Source organism: Lemur catta, chromosome 1 (genome assembly GCF_020740605.2).
Source record: "Lemur catta isolate mLemCat1 chromosome 1, mLemCat1.pri, whole genome shotgun sequence".
NCBI classification, from domain to species: Eukaryota; Metazoa; Chordata; class Mammalia; order Primates; family Lemuridae; genus Lemur; species Lemur catta.
The window spans coordinates 240,328,749-240,345,681 of NC_059128.1; the positions used below are offsets into that span (position 1 = coordinate 240,328,749).

General features: G+C 38.7%; 1 protein-coding gene across 3 annotated transcripts in view; it reads right to left on the reverse strand.

Moving 5' to 3' along the window:
- The window catches only part of CEP97 (centrosomal protein 97), a 39,412-nt gene that overhangs the window by 8,525 nt on the left and 13,954 nt on the right, over nucleotides 1-16,933 (reverse strand). For 2 of the 3 annotated variants that reach the window (XM_045540374.1, XM_045540376.1), the window contains exons 2-9: nucleotides 15,741-15,841; nucleotides 13,792-13,934; nucleotides 12,994-13,152; nucleotides 11,526-11,627; nucleotides 9,086-9,199; nucleotides 8,367-8,533; nucleotides 1,377-1,541; nucleotides 299-432 (exon numbers count right to left, since the gene is read on the reverse strand). In XM_045540374.1, coding sequence (XP_045396330.1) covers nucleotides 299-432; nucleotides 1,377-1,541; nucleotides 8,367-8,533; nucleotides 9,086-9,199; nucleotides 11,526-11,627; nucleotides 12,994-13,152; nucleotides 13,792-13,934; nucleotides 15,741-15,783 — 1,027 coding nt within the window. In that variant the 5' untranslated portion in view covers nucleotides 15,784-15,841. Of the gene's footprint in view, nucleotides 1-298; nucleotides 433-1,376; nucleotides 1,542-8,366; nucleotides 8,534-9,085; nucleotides 9,200-11,525; nucleotides 11,628-12,993; nucleotides 13,153-13,791; nucleotides 13,935-15,740; nucleotides 16,030-16,933 lie in introns of those variants that run through there. The other variant, XM_045540377.1, reaches the window with a different exon arrangement.

Genomic DNA, 16,933 nt, shown 5'->3' on the forward strand with positions numbered 1-16,933 from the left:
CCAATATGCCTAAAACATCAAAATAAACCTTTATAGAAAAATGAATTCTTGTCATAATCATAGGAATAATCAAAACATAGGTCTATATAAAAGATAGCAGCCCTTGAAATGTTTTTAAAAATTAGAAATATAACCCTTATAACATACATACATATATACAAAATATAAGATCTAAATGACCACTAAGGTTAACAAAAGCTATACAAAATTATAAAAATATGTACTTTTTTCTGTCTTATGATACCCAACAAATCAAATGACTTAGAGAAAAAGAATCAATGATCAATTAACTTCTTACCACTTTCTTGAACTATCTGGCAATCTTGAATAGGGCTTGAATGCTCAGGTATAAGGGGTGCCCTTGTTTCAACAGGAGCCAGAGGAGACAACTCTTCTTTTTGGCTTTGGTTCATTAACTGTCTCTGATGAAACCTAAAAATCAGTAACATCTGATGTGACTTAACACAAACCAAAACCAAAAAGCTTTTCTGCTTCCTAAGTAACAATGTCAAAAGGTACAAGTTTACAAGTTTTCAAAGTAAGTACCTTTAATCACTGCCAAATTATAAAGTCTCATTTGAAAGCATTGCATAGAAAAAGTTAAGAAACTTATTTTTAAATTGCATATGCGCCAGACACAGTGGCTCACACCTGTAATCCCAGCACCTTTGGGAGGCTGAGGCAAGAGGATTACCTGAGGCCAGGAGTTAGAGACAAGCCTGAGCAACACAGGGAGACCCAACTTCTGTACAAAAAAACAAAAATAAGCCAGGCATCATGGCACACGGCTGCAGTCCCAACTACTGGGAAGGCTCAGGCAGGAGGACTGCTTAAGTCCAGGAGTGTGAGGTTGCAGTGAGCTATATTGATACCCAACAAATCAAATGACTTAGAGAAAAGGGATTAGTCATCAATTAACTTCTTAACTCTAGCCTGGGCAACAGAACGAGACCTTGTCTCAAAAAAAAAATAAAAATTGCATAGACATACACTCACATATACACACATATATATCAACACATGCACAAAGATTTAAAGGTGGGATCTCTGATGAAAGAAGTAACTACTAAATGCTTCTAGCTATACTTCTTAATGTCGGTATATAAAAACCCATATGAAACACCTATGTTAAAGACCACACACATTTTTTTAAATCCCATTCTCCCATGCCATACTACTAGGCTCTCTCTGCACAAGAAGTGATTAAAAATACAGCTGCAGTGGAGCAAGCTGGACTGCAGTGACAAGGGGCCTAAGTGCCAAGAAATGTGGACACCAGCACTTGCCTCAGGCTAACGATTATATCATTGTAGGAAAGATTCCCAAAGGTATTTTCACTTGTGAATTCATCAGCTATTACAAATAAATGGGCTTACCTCTGTTTGCTCAGAATCTTCTCTAGTTTGGCATCCTCTGCAGTTTGAAGACCCAGTGTAGAAGTGAGAGGACAGACTGTAGCCAGATACTGGACAAGCTGGATGTGCTGGCCAGGCCGATATGCTCTCCCCTTGCCTTGACTATACAGCCATTCAGCCTTCAAACTGGAATTGAGGGAAATAAAGAAAAGGAGATGGCACCAGTGTAGTCAAGATACATTGCCAAGCAACAATGGTCTTTCTTCTTAATCTACCTTTATAGCACCGTTAGATGTTTCTCATAAATAAAATTCACTCAAGTTTGTGAAAAAAAAACCCTATCCTTCTTACTCATTTCCCTCACTCTAATAATGTTTTAACCCTTTTGCTTGCTTAGGGGCACTTCCATGGAGCTACACTAATGGTACCTAATAATTTCAAATTATTTTCAAAGAATAAGTATTCTCTCCACTCACTCTGTCAAACTGAAGTACCTAAATATATCACTTGCATTTAAATCCATCAGTTCATAATGACAATTTTAAAAAAAGCTAACTAACTGGTTGCCGTTGGAGGATGCTAATGAGCCACCAATTCATTTTTAAAAACTGGTAAATAAAAGTTGAGAATTAAATATTATTAATTCTATCTTTCCTCTACAAACTATACCAGTGAGTAACCAAAAGTTACTTCATAGTCTCCCAACTAATAAGAAAATAAATAATAGAGTTAGAATTTCACTATTCTGCAACTTCTAATGAATTCAGGCATTGACCAAAAATGTTAATAGCTACTAATAATAACACAAGAGACAACTAGACACTGTATGTCTCCCAATAAAACCCACAAGTAATCCTCCCCTCAAAAAATTAAACCTGAATCTGATCAAACCTCCACATCCCATTTACAGGAAATAATACGAGAGAAACGTGTCAAAGGACAGAGATGTAATCGGCAAAACGAATAGACAATGGGAAACTCTATAGGACATAATCTCATTTCTTCAACCCTCCCCCCCAAAAAAGAGAGAAAAGAAGCAACAAAAATGAAAGAGAAAAGAAACCGATAGATTGAGAGATTTAAGAGAATCATCTTGAACATCCAGCCAAGACAAGCTTTCAGATGACTCTTGCCCCGCGTGTGATCTGACTGTGACCTGACTGCAAGCCCATGAGACCCCAAGTGAGAACTACCCAGTCAGCCAACCTACAGAGCACGCAGTAATAATACATTCATCTTTTAAGATACTAAAAAGAGAGCAAGAAAGAAATTTAAGAGCTATATCAACCAACTGCAATATATGGCCTTATTTGAAGCCTCTTTCTAAAAACACCATTCATAAGGATTATTGGAAATGTAAGCACTGACTATCTGATGTTACTAAGGCATTATTGTTAATTTTTTTGACATGTGGTAATAGCATATAATTATTTCTTTAAAAGCTCTTCTTTTTAGAGATATATACTGAAATATTCACAGAGGAAATGATGAGTAATCTGAGATACGCTACAAAATAATACATAAGAAGGGGGAGTGAGTGAAGGTATAGATGAAGCAAGGTTGGTCATGAAGTTGGGTGATGGATTCATAAGAGATCATTATCCTATTGTTTACCTTTGTATATGTTTGAATTTTTTTTTTTTTTGAGACAGGGTCTCGTTCTGTTGCCCAGGCTGGAGTACAGTGGCACTATCATAGCCCATTGCAACCGCAGACACCTGGCCTCAAGCGATCCTCCTGCCTCAGCCTCCCCAGTAGCTGAGACTATAGGAGTGCCACCATGACCAGCTAATTTTTCTATTTTCTGTAGAGATGGGGTCTCGCTATGTTGCTCAGGCTGGTCTCAAACATCTAGCCTCAAGCAATCCTCCGGCCTCAGCCTCCCAAAGTGCTATATTACAGGATGAGCCACTGTGCCTGTCCTGTTGAATTTTTTTTTTTTTTTTTTTTTGAGACAGAGTCTCGCTCTGTTGCCCAGGCTAGAATGAGTGCCGTGGCATCAGCCTAGCTCACAACAACCTCAAAATCCTGGGCTTAAGCGATCCTACTGCCTCAGCCTCCCAAGTAGCTTGGACTACAGGCATGCGCCACCATGCCCGGCTAATTTTTTTTTTATATATATATATAGTTGGCCAGATAATTTCTATTTTTTAGTAGAGACGGGGTCGCACTCTTGCTCAGGCTGGTCTCGAACTCCTGACCTCCAGCAATCCACCTGCCTCGTCCTCCCAGAGTGCTAGGATTACAGGCGTGAGCCACCACGCCCGGCCCTGTTTGAATTTTTTAACTGATGTGCCAGTGGGTCAATTTTACCATTCTTAAATCTGCCCCTCAACATAAGATTGAGGTTGGATCGTTTTGGAATACTTTGTTTCTCTGTTTTCATACCATTAGCTTACCACTGCAAATAGTTTGAAAATTGCTTCCAATCCATAACCACTTTATGGACCTTCATATAAGGTAAGTTATGCACATCATACAAACTATAAAGTCCAAAGCTGTCACCCAAGGTTGTATGACTGAAAAGAAACTGGTCCTTTTGATAACTATTTAAATCATGCAAAAGACTCATAGAGTAATAAAATATAATAAGTTTAGTCTTCTGTGACTTACCAGTGTCCCAAGAAAGGAAAAACTGGTTTCTAACAATGAGAGATGAGGTGCACCAAGCTGATTAACTGAAGTAATCCCAATCTTAGGCTAACAATAAAAAATGTGTTTATTTAATAAAAATAATTAGAAGTATTCCTTTCATGGAAACCTTCCTATAGACTAAATCAAAATCATTGAGAATCTTCATGAAATCTGCTTCAAGTTTCCGTAAGTTCTCCTGCCAAGTAAATGGCTTGTTGAAAAGCTGTACCAAAAAAAAAAAAAAGTCTAGAATAGAGGATATTCACCAACTTTAATATTAGGCAGCAAGCATTATTTCTAGGTTGTGGATGGTTTGTAGTTTAGGAGGAAAGAAAAGTGAAAGTAAGAGGATAGAAGAGAAGGATCAAGTTTGAATATTCCACAGTTTAAGTTTTTGTGAGAAAAACCAAAAACTGCAGATCATCACTATACGATCTGTTCTTCCACTTTGCTTCATATGAATTCATCAATAAACATACCATTACACAAGTGTTATTAAATCCATAAAATATTCTGCTAAGTAAAAAAAACCTTCCTGCCAATTAAAATACCATTGCCAATTCAAAGAAAAACACAATTAATGGGGGAGGGGAAGGGCAATATATGTAACCTAAACTTTTGTACCCCCATAACATGCTGAAATTAAAAAAAATTAAAATTCATTCAGTTCTAACATCTTAATTTCAAATCATTAGACTATGAGTCTTCTCTTGAATTGAAGGAACAGTTCATTTAAAACAACAGAGTAACAAACTATTAAGAAAGAGAATTTAAAACATCCGGTCTTTCTCCTAAATAAAGGAGTATTGAATGAAATGATATCTGATATTTGCTTTTAAAATACTCCAACAAAAAAAGATGAAACAAGACTGGCAAAATGTTGATCACTGTTGCATGGTGGGCACGTAAGTGTTCATTATGTTAGTCTCTCCTCCCTTCTATATATTTGAATCGTTCTTTTAAAAAAGGAATACTAAATTTTTCCAGAGTTCTGCTCCCATAAGATCTCTAACAAAGCAATAGAAGTATGGCTTGGTACATGTCCTATAAGTAGTAAAACAGAGATCTAAAGAAATTCAGACAGAACTCCAAATACTAAGATGCTACACAAAGGTGCTGGTCTTTACACAGGAGTGCTTAACTCTGAGAAACTACTAAAGCCAAGCACCAGAAGGTTGGGTTACTGCTCAAGTTACTCTTCTGGGTAACACACATACACTCAAAATCTGGCTACCTGAAGTTACCAAAGAATCTAGGATGCTTTTCATACTAGAAGAGAATTTTAACCTCGATGTTCTTAGCAAATAAAAGTTAGGTTGTGTAGATTTAAAACACTGAACATTCCTTCCTGTCCTACAGGACAATTCCCAACTTTGACCAGGAAAATGTTTTGAACACTGCGATTGATCATTAAGGCAAGAGCTTTCCTTTAGAATAATTCTTCCCTCCTGAACAGAATACTTCCAGAGCTGTCTTAAAATATGTGAGCACTGTTTACAGACTACAGAGTTGTATCAACAACAACTGAAATTGTATTTTTTCTCTAGTATGACATCAATGATCTAGGTTCCTTAGTTTGAATATAATTCTATTTATCAATTCTTATATGAAATGACATTTGAGTTATTTCCAGTTTTGAGCTATTATGAGTAAGGCTATTATGAACATTCATGTACATTATATGTCTTTTAGTAGACCTAAGCACTTATCTCTATAGCATATATACCAGAAATAAAATTACTACAATATAGGGTACATGTATGTTTAGCTTCAGTAGATAATTTCAGTTTTTCAAAGTGGTTGTACCATTTATACTCCTAGAGCAGTGTGTGAGAGTTCTAATTGCTCCATATCCTCAGCAACACTTAGTATTGTCAGTCCTTTTATTTGTAATTATTCTAGTAGAAGCTGGTTGGCTTGAAGATTCCATAATAACCAGGAAAAAAAATCTTTCCAAATTATCAAAAAGTTAGTATAGGCTGGATGCATTGGGTATCAGCTGTAAGCCCAGCACTTTGAGAGGCTGAGGCAGGAGGATTGCTTGAGCCCAGGAGCTCAAGGTTACAGTGAGCTATGATCAAACCACTGTATCCCAGCCTGGGCAAAAGAGCAAGACCCTGTCTCAAAAAAAAAGTATAGTAGTTACTTCTAGCGAGGAGGGGAGTTATGATGAAAGTGAGGCAAAGGGGATCTCTGGAATGCTGGTTATGTTCTATTCTTATTTTTAGTAGTGATTATAAGGGTACTTTAAAACTACACCTGAATTATGTGATACTTTGAAATTTTTAAGAATATGTCTGAAAAGGGGTTGTGCTCTTGAGACACCCTCTCACCTCTTCCTTCTTCTCATATTTCTTTAGTACAGGTTAACCCCACAGAGAGAGAGGCTACCCGACATGGGAGCCCACTCCTCCCTGCCTCCTGAAGTCTATAAAATTAAATGTTTGCAAAACATTATAGAGAAAGCTCAAAGAAAATTCAAATTCACCTTAAAGTCACTTGTATTAAAACCATGTCCACAGTATAGAAACATAGACTTCCCATTATTCACCCATTCAACAAATATTTTCTGCCTTCTTTAACACTCTTTAGTTTCAACAAACTTTTTCAACCCCTAGTCTCTACCCTTATATAACAATTATCATTTATTAAACACCTACAATATGACCAGTGTCATACTACATACATTATCCTTAATCCTAACATTTTGAAAGCTAGGTAGTACTGTTATTCACATTTTACAGATGAGGAAACTTAGGCTCCAAAAGGTGCTAAGGAACTTGCCACAGCCACACAGCTAATTGTGACACCTTCCCTTATCTCTCCTAACCAGGTCTCATCTCTCTTCCCAGGTCTCTCTTTACATCACACCTTTATCTCTGCCTACCTCTCAGACATGAAAATGTCACCAGTCCAACTCCCATAGAAAAATCCAACAACAAGGCCATGCATGGTAGCTCATGCCTGTAATCCTAGCACTTTTAGAGGCCTAGGCAGGAGGATTGCTTGAGGCCAGGAGTTCAAGACCATCCTGGGCAACATAGCAAGACCTCCATCTCTACAAACAATTTAAAAATTAGCTGAGCATGGTGATGCATGCCTATAGTCCCACCTACTCAGGAGGCTGAGGCAGGAGGATTGCTTGAGCCCAGGAGTTTGAGGCTACAGTGAGATATGTTTGGGCCACTACATTCCAGCCTGAGCAACACACCAAGAGTTGTCACAAAAAAAGAAAGAAAGAAAAATCCAACAATCATAGAGAAGATTATCCAAGTAAACCCATATTTCAGCTTGAGAACTAGTCATGGTTTAAAACAAAATAAGGTTTCTTCTCAGTGCCATTTTTACTGCAGTAAAAAGGAAAAGCCACACTTTTTTGTAGGCAAACTAGACCTGACATATGTCCTTCATCCCACAGCAGCACCATGACTATCTAGCTCCTGCTTGCCACTCTCACTGCCCCCTGCTCTACCCAGGAACTACACAAAACAGCAGGGAGGCAGAAAAGGGAGACACTGTCTATAATCTGCCACTCATCTACCCATCAAGGAACTCTTCAAGTAATTACTACCAATCTCTAGTAGAAAAGGACAAAAATGGTGAGAGAGAATGTATGTGTTGAGTCCATGAATGCATGTGTGTATGTACTTAGGAGAAAGTGAAATGAGGTATAGTAAAGAGAGTAAGATCATCTCGACTGTCACTATCCCCTCTATCTCCATCCCCTCTTATCCATATCTTAGTTCCTTCCCTCCCCTAAAGCTCTGCTGCCACTGATCCTGTGTCAATGTTCAGAAGACCCCATTCTACAGGGGTCTCAGCTCCAAGCTGCAGAAACTACCAATAATCTAAAGATGTGGGAGTTCTCACTTCTGCTGCTTCACAGGTATGAAAAGAGAGGACCAATCACCATGTATGCTACCAGTTCTCCGTGTGCATTTTCCCAGAGTTACCTTTATAAAGAATAATTGGATAATTCTAAGATATTATTAATACTGCCTTACATATATGATAGATTACAAGCTTTTGTGGGATTGATCCGACAACCTACACAGAATCAAAAACATGGTGTATACGCAAAAGTGTTCCAAGCTCCAAACAAATGATTAACAGAAGAATTTTTAGAAATCAAATTGTTTTATCTTGGGTACTAAGTTACACTCACTAGCCCCAACTTCTGGGGCTAATATTTCCTATCCTTTTTTAGAAAGGACAAAAAATCCTAAATGACCAGCACACAGTCTACTTTACACTAATGCTCTTAATTTCTAAAATGCACATTTAAAAAAATGTTCAATTTATTAATCTGTAGTAAACTAGAAATGGTCTTTTCAGTAACTTCTATGACTAATGTGATGTTAAAGAGATCATGTTCACCTTTCCTTTTGAGAAATCACGTATCCATCTAGGACTCTGAGGTTTAAGCACCAGCTGACAATGTACGGCCGATAGTCAAACCCGGGAATGGAAGGTGTTGCCATCACACAAGGATTGTTCATGATCGACAACTGTTCCAATTCAGTTAAGGATGCCAAAAAAGAGATCTGGAACAAAAGATATCTTTGTTGAACAAAATGGACTATTCCGTGTCAAGCACAGGGCTTCCGCTGATTACACATCTTTGGCAGCATTTGAGAATGCAACAATTTCTCTCTTGTTCTGAAAAGTGACAAGTATCTTCTATTATCCACTGACTTCCAAAATTCTAACAATATAGCCATTTGTCCCTGCTACACAAAATCCCTTGGAAAGTATAACACTGTTTCCTAGCAGAGAGAACTCTATTTTGAAAATATAATAGCAGCAAGGTGGATAGGGTACCTTATTACCCACTGTAATGTAGATGTCCCCCTACCCCCAATCACCTCCCAATGGAATAACAATTGTAGCATCACAAATGAAAATAAGCCTTAATGACCTACTGACATTAAGGAAAAGTAGAAAGAAAACTAATAATCGTCTAGAGCCAAGTGTCTCATCTGAATGGCAATTTCTCCCAAGATGCTCACAGTCTAAAAGTAAGCTCACAACCCTCTCCTGCGTCTCTCCTAGACTTTCCAGCTTCCTGGATCCCACAGAATACCCTCAAATTTTACCTCATTTAAGTCTCGGATTTCATTTTCTGCCAAAGAAAGTATAGCAAGACTTCTGGGTAGATGAGCAGGTGCCATTCTAAGAGAGGTGATGATGTTTCCATGTAAAAGCAGGGTCTTGAAAGTAAAAACAGTATGAATTACAAATAAAAAGATTACAATTAAGTTGATCTATTGTGACAACATCCAAAATGGTGTGTATGAATAGAGATCTATTTTTTTATACTTCTCATCATACACAAATGAAAGATTGTTAATGCTAGAAGGGTCCTAGGTAATCTTCTGGTCTAACTCTTTCTTTTTATGCCAACATCCTAAGCTCAAGAAAGTTTAAAGATTTGGGCCAGGCACAGTAGCTCACCTCTGTAATCCTAGCATTTTAGGAGGCCAAGATGGGAGGACTACTTGAGGTCAGGAGTTCAAGACCAGCCTGAGCAACATAGCAAGACCCCATCTCCACAAAAATATATAAAAATCAGCCAGGCATGGTGGCATGCACGTGTAGTCCCAGCTACTTCAGAGGCTGAGGCAGGAGGATTTCTTAAGCCCAGGAGTTTGAGGTTGCAGTAAGATACGATCACGCTGCTGTACTCTAGCCCAGATGACAGAGTAAGACTCTGTCTCAAAAAAAAAAAGACTTGTCCAAGAACATACGCTTAGCATAATAACTAGGCATGCAGTGAGACTTAAGTTATTAGACATTGAGCAATTTCTAACACATTTGTTCATTTCCTTTTAAAACATCAAAACAGAAGGTGAGAAGAGTGAGGGGAAAAAGTGATTAAAACAATTATAAAGCAAATTTTCCTGACTGGGCATGGTGGCTCACGCCTGTAATCCTAGCACTCTGGGAGGCCGAGGCAGGAGGATTGCTTGAGCTCAGGAGTTCGAGACCAGCCTGAGCAAGAGCAAGACCCCATCTCTACTATAAACAGAAAGAAATTAGCTGGACAACTAAAAATATATGGAAAAAATTAGCCAGGCATGGTGGTGCATGCCTGTAGTCCCAGCTACTCGGGAGGCTGAGGCAGGAGGATCACTTGAGCCCAGGAGTTTGAGGTTGCTGTGAGCTAGGCTGATGCCACGGCACTCTAGCCCGGGCAACAGAGTGAGATTCTGTCTCAAAAAAAAAAAAAAAAAGCAAATTTTCCAAAAAAGAGATAGAGAGATAACCCACAACCCATAATTTGCAATTGTACTCTCTTGGTAGCTAAAAGCTAATGGAACGTAGAATGTGCTACTTGCAGATGAAGCTGACTCACATTAAGTCAGCAATAATCAAGAACAAACCCAAGACTCTGAACATGCAGAATTCTGATCAGATAATCATGCCTCCATTCCAGAAAACAATAAAACAAAATATTCAATCATCTTTAGTTCATTGGAATTCCCTTAGCATCTATCAGGACAGCATTTGCCTACATCAAACTGTTTAGACTAATTGTTGCTAAAAATGATTTCTGCCAACAACCTATGAAAAACTGAGCTAAGATACTGCTTCTAAGGCTTAATGAGTCCATATGATGCTAATAATAGCCAAGGAAGCAAAAATATAGAAAAAGCCCTACATATGTTATTCAAAGCTGTGATCCCAACTGTTACTTAGTTGATTGCATGATACATCCCTCACCATAAAAAGTAATATATACTACATGTTTATTTTTTAACATGAAAAAATTTTGATAATTCAGTAATACCTTTACTAAAAAAGAAAAAAAAGCAATCCTGTGTGTCAAAAAAAAAAAAAACAGACTCAAGTTCAAAAATGATTACTCTCAACCTTACCAACATGTTATGTACTATGTAACTAAAGCTACTAGCATTGCCTGGTTGGGTGTGAAGGGAATTTCAACACGTTCAGAGAATGGTAAATAAGAATTAACCTTAACTACAATGACCAGTTTCACATAAAATAAATCAATTACAGAAACTAACAACAAAGGTCAGGCACGGTGGCTCACATCTGTAATCCTAGCACTCTGGGAGGCAGAGGCCGGTGGATCATTTGAGCTCAGGAGTTTGAGACCAGCCTGAGCAAGAGCGAGACCAGTCTCTACTAAAAACTGTAGAAAGAAATTAGCCGGACAACTAAAAATATATAGAAAAAATAAGCTAGGCATGGTGGCACATGCCTGTAGTCCCAGATACTTGGGAGGCTGAGGCAGAAGGATTGCTTGAGTCCAGGAGTTTGAGGTTGCAGTGAGCTAGGCTGATGCCACGGCACTCTAGCCCAGGCAACAGAGCCAGACTCTGTCTCAAAAAAAAAAAAAAGAAGAAACTAACAACAAAAAGTTCCATACTTAATTTCTGATATTCTAACAGAATTCTTATCACAATGAAAATAATCTGTTCATACATGGCAGGTTGATTTTAGGCCAATCAGATCATTTTCTCTTGGTATTCTGTTGTAAAGTTTCACAAATGACATAGAAAACAAGCTTACCTTCAGGGATACCAATTTTGACAGATCACCTATCTGGGGTATGTTATTATCTGATAAGTCAAGGTGTTGTAGAGCTGTGCAGCTATTGATTTGTTCCATGGCCTATCACAAGAAAAGTATCATAGTATTTAATGCAAACAAAATCAAAAAATGAAATTCTTCCCTAGCTCCCTGTAGCTAAAAGAGTCTCTTGCCACCTCTCATTATTGAAAGCAGAGCAGCAGAGCTTAACAAGAGAAAGGAGACGTAGTACTAACAGAATTTAGTTGCAAGTTTCCACCTTCATTATCCCTCTTTGAGTAGAAGGCTACCAAGTGGTTCATACCATTCCAGATATTTACAGCTTGAAGAAACCTTAGAGATGACATATGACAGTATGTCATATGTATAGAACAGAGTTTACAAGTTTAGAGTGAAGCCACACAGCCTGGATTTAAATCCTGGTGCTGCAGCTTCCTGGCTGTGTGACCTTGGGCAGTTATTTAACCTCTCTGTGCTTCCTCAGCTACATAATGGACATAACATCTATACCTACAAGATGTCATGAGATTGAATGAGTTAATACAGATAAATGCTTAAAACAGTACCTAGCATAAATTAATTGCTCAATAAAAGGCGGCTATTAATATCATTTAATCTAGTTCCCTCACCTAGCATACCAAAATAATAATAATAATAAGACACAGAGCTACTTATTAACTTACTTATTAACTTACCCAAAATTATCTAGTTACAAAGTAGTGGAAATAGCACTAGCATCCCAACATCCTGACTTTAAAAACAGCATGTTAGGCCGGGCGCAGTGGCTCATGCCTGTAATCCTAGCACTCTGGGAGGCCAAGGCCAGTGGCTTGTTTGAGCTCAAGAGTTCAAGACCAGCCTGAGCAAGAGCGAGACCCCTTCTCTACTAAAAAAAAAAAATAGAAATAAAGTAGCTGGCAAACTAAAAATATATATAGAAAAAATTAGCCAGGCATGGTGGTTCATGCCTGTAGTCTCAGCTACTCAGGAGGCTGAGGCAGTAGGATTGCTTGAGCCCAGGAGTTTGAGGTTGCTGTGAGCTAGGCTGATGCCACGGCACTCTAGCCCAAGCCACAGAGCAAGATTCTGTCTCAAAAACAACAACAACAAAAAAAACAGTGTGTTCTCCATTATATCATTAAATTTTACTTAGAGCTTAATCATCATGATATAGTCTCCCTCCTAACTGTTCTATGGTTCGATCTACTTTTTTCTAAGTATAATATGGATTCTTTGTCCACATTTAAAAGTGTATTTTACTCCATTATGTTTGAAAATGAGATTTTTTTAGTTTATGTTAACAGAGATTATCTCTAGGGAGTGGGTACTCTCACTTTTTATTTCTACTTATTTCTATACTGCTTGAATTTCTTTTTTACACAGAACAGTTTTGTAATTTAAAAAAAAAATCTACTCACTAAACAAAAACAAACAGACCACCATTCACCTTAAGATTATTTCCTGCCAAATTCAGCCATTCCAAATGTACTAGTTCCTTTAGTCCTTCCACATAGCCAATGCTATTATGAGGTAAATTTAGTACACGGAGTTGGGTCAGTTTTGCCACACCCATCATCCGCACCAGCCGATTATTAGCCACCGATAACTGTGAAAAGGAAACATAGCATTACTTTTAGGAACAAAATATATATATATATATGTTACTTTGACTTACAGTGGTTAAAAAGGTTTGTTTAGACAGCCAAACATTTCCAAACACACAAGCCCGTTTTGTGGTTTTCACATGTTGTCTAAATATTCTACAGTATGACTAGCTGTTTTTTGTTGTTCCTAAGCAATAGGAAATACAGACACAGCTGAACCATCAGAATTCCTCCAACTACTAAAGATGTTTATAACACAGCAACACCTTGAGAATGTAAGCTCCACACTTACACTCCTTACATTGTCTCAGTCACAACCTAAACAGTGCCAGACATGTAAGGAGTCAATAAACATTTCTTGAATCATCATGAGGTAAAAGGTTATCTTAGCAACATAATACCTTGCCAACATAAAATGCTTTCTTTTTTTTTTTTTAACACTGCTTCCTTTTCCAATTCACTTTAAATGTAGCACATATATGTTCATTCTCAGAATAAACTGTCATGGAAAAATCTAAGGCAACATTTACTGCTTTCCAGGCCCACAGAATTACTTTTTGTCAGGTAATTTTGTTGTTTTATTTTGTTTAATAATAAACTGGTCCTATTTAACCATTTCCCAGATAGCAATTAATACCTACCTGTATTAATCGTTTGCATTTCTCCAGATTTTCCAGTTTAATAATCTGATTTTTATCCAGAATCAAAGTGTGAATATCAGCTTCACAAGGTAAATTTGGACCTAATTTCTGCAGTCCTTGCCCTGACCAATTGACCACTGATCCTTGAAAAGAGAAGGAAATTTGTTAGAAAATACAAATAAAACAGCTGAGCATGGAGATGAAATTATACTCATAAAATCTCTACACATTTCAAGTTAGAAAATAGTAGAGCGTAATAAATAGCAAGATTTTAAACCTAAAGCAATCTTGAGTTCTAGATGACCAGATTGAATTATTAACTTTTCCTCAGAAGTATCAAACTGGAACTAGATTTATGATATTCTATTCAAGTTTCTATGATATAATACTTTCAATTCTTCGTATGTAAATATAAACTATTACTACCATATTTTATGCCTAAGTAAAGAGAACATTTTTTAAATGGAACTAAACTTTTGATAGAGATCAGCCTGCTTACAACCTATCAGTATATAAGTGCCCCAGCTATTTTGAAAATCAATCAAAGTACAGTTCAGTTAATTCATTTATAAAATAGAATAACACACCTATTTCACTAGGTTGATGTGATGATTAAAATAGAACCCCTATGAGCAACACTTAGCCCCGTTCCTGGCACAAGGCACTCAATAAAGCAGTTTAATGTAACAGACTTTCAAGGCCTGGCTCCACCAGTTAACCACTGCAGTATCTGGGCAAGTCACTGATCTCTTTTGGGCTCATTTTTCTACTCGGCAAAATGGAGATAATAATACCTGCTTTAAAAATGTTGGTCTACAGAGAAAATGAGAATGTAAGAAAATCACTCAAAATATCGTCTGGCTCATAAAAAGTGCTCTATAAATGTTAACTGCTATTATAGTCACATTAAGTAGCTTGGGTGGGCTAGAGAGGTGATGCTTAAAAGCCGATATCAAAGGGGGCGGGACCAGAGAAACTGCCAATTTCAAATTTTCACGCAGAATAGGAGTACTGCGGGAAATAATTATGCGAGATTGCTCTCCCAGAGGGTTTCAACATTTTCCCATTGTCTAACAGCTCTTAGCATGTGAGGGGTTATGGGCCTCTCTGAGAATTTGATGAAAACTCTGTGGTCTCAGAAAATTGTACACAATTCCAAAGGGTCGAGAGACCTCTCAGAATTATCCACCAACTCCTCCCCCACATTTACGACTCTAAGAAAATAAGCCTCAGGTCTAAGCCGTGGAGACAGGCCGCAAACACCCCAGATTCAGAGGGCTGCTGCCAACACTTGGAGACGTAACCAAAACAAAAGGAGATCACGTCCAGCATCCCAAAGAGGTATCTACCGACCACAGAAGCACCCATATCCCGCACTCTGCTGGACAGTGACCAAACCCGATCCCAGGACCTATGTGCAGGAGTAGAGAACTGTGGGCTCTGGATCACCCCCCCAGATTTTATCACGGCCACCAGCCACCTCCAACGAAAGAGTCAAAGACAGTCTAGCGAGTGGTATCAGAGGGAAGGTTTCCTGAACGTTCTAGGAACCGAGGGGGAAGTGGGATTCGTGAAGTGAAAGAGAGAGATCTTGGAAATTTCGCGTAGGCACTTGAAACTCAAAGTAAATGGCCAAGGTCACAGCAGCCCGAAACCCACCGCCTACCCAACGGCGGGGGGCGCGGGGATCCCGGGCGCGGAGCGCGCGAAGGTCTATGGGGACTGTAGTTCTCCGCTCGGTTCTCACCCCGACGCGGGAGAGCTGAGCAACGCGAAAGAACTACAACTCCCAGAAGGCCGCGCGACTCGGCGACGCCCACGGCTCCGCCTCAAAGACCTGGTCCAGAACTGCACCTATAAACCCAAGCTTCTCTTTTTCTCCAGGCAACTATTTTTTAATTCAGCTCCATGGAGTAAACCTTGGGACAGAGGGGTGGGGATCGCCTTACCTTCTCCGGGAGGCAAAGCCGCATCCACGCGCGCTACCGCCATACTTGCTGCTTGCTAATACCAGGCAACCGTTCTCCTGCGGCTCTGTGGAGCTTGTAGTCTGGAAAAGGGAGCCGGAAACTCTAACTCCCAGGATGCACGGCGCCCACACGGCCCAATGGGCTGCCTGCCTGCACACGGGGAACCGGAGTAAGAATCTGAGTGGCGGTGAGGCGGGGACCCTGGGTCACTCCCTTAATTTGACAGATGAGCAAACCGCGTTGTTAGATTATCGTTTCACTCCCTTGTCCAGGAGTTTGCGAAATTTGACACTTTTACCGTTAGGATAAGGATGCTGCTTAACGCAGACCGAATTTGAGAGCTCATTGCTGGAAGTCTCTGTGAGGGCTGCCCCTTCTTTTGACAATTATGAATAAGTTGAATTTTTAACTCCGCTATAGGAAGGACTAGAGCGATCTTGTTGAGATAGTCAAAATGGATACCTTGTATTTGAAATTTTAGTTAAGTAAAAGTACTTAAAGCATGCTGAAATAAAAACTTTTATACAGTTAAACTTTTATACAGTATTTTTAAGTGGTTGTTCTTGAATATTTAACAAAACTTTTGATGTGAGGGCATATTTAATAAGTATGAACCCAGAGTTTTTCCAAGGAGTATTCAAAAGAAGTTTTAAAATACAGTCTCCAAACTCAAGAATTACAATACCTAGTTGGAAGAGAGCAGGCTCACACTTTTGATATAACAATTACATGTTAAATGGTGTGATTGTAACTGAACTCATTAAGATATCAGGGAATGGAGAAAGCAATGGAAACTATAATCTTCAGTGAAGACTTTGAGGAAGTGAACTGTAGCTAGGGCTTAAAATATGGGTAGACTCTAAGCAGTTTAGGAGTAGAAGATGAAAAGACATGAGCACAGACTGCAGGTGAAAGCAGGTGGTAATGAAGCTGTGCTCACATCAAGTGAGAAACTAACCTGATCATACCACAGAATATACAAAGAGAGCTTCCACTTTCTACTACCGACTCCTCCATTTCCTCTTGCAACCTTTATTCTGAACTACTCTCTTTCTGAATCAGAAATCTCCAAAATCTCTGATAATTTGTTTGGGGAAAATGCAGTAATTTACACTTCTAGATTTCCAGGCAGTTAATTCTGTGAGCATTCCCTCCTCCTTGGGTTTTTCTGT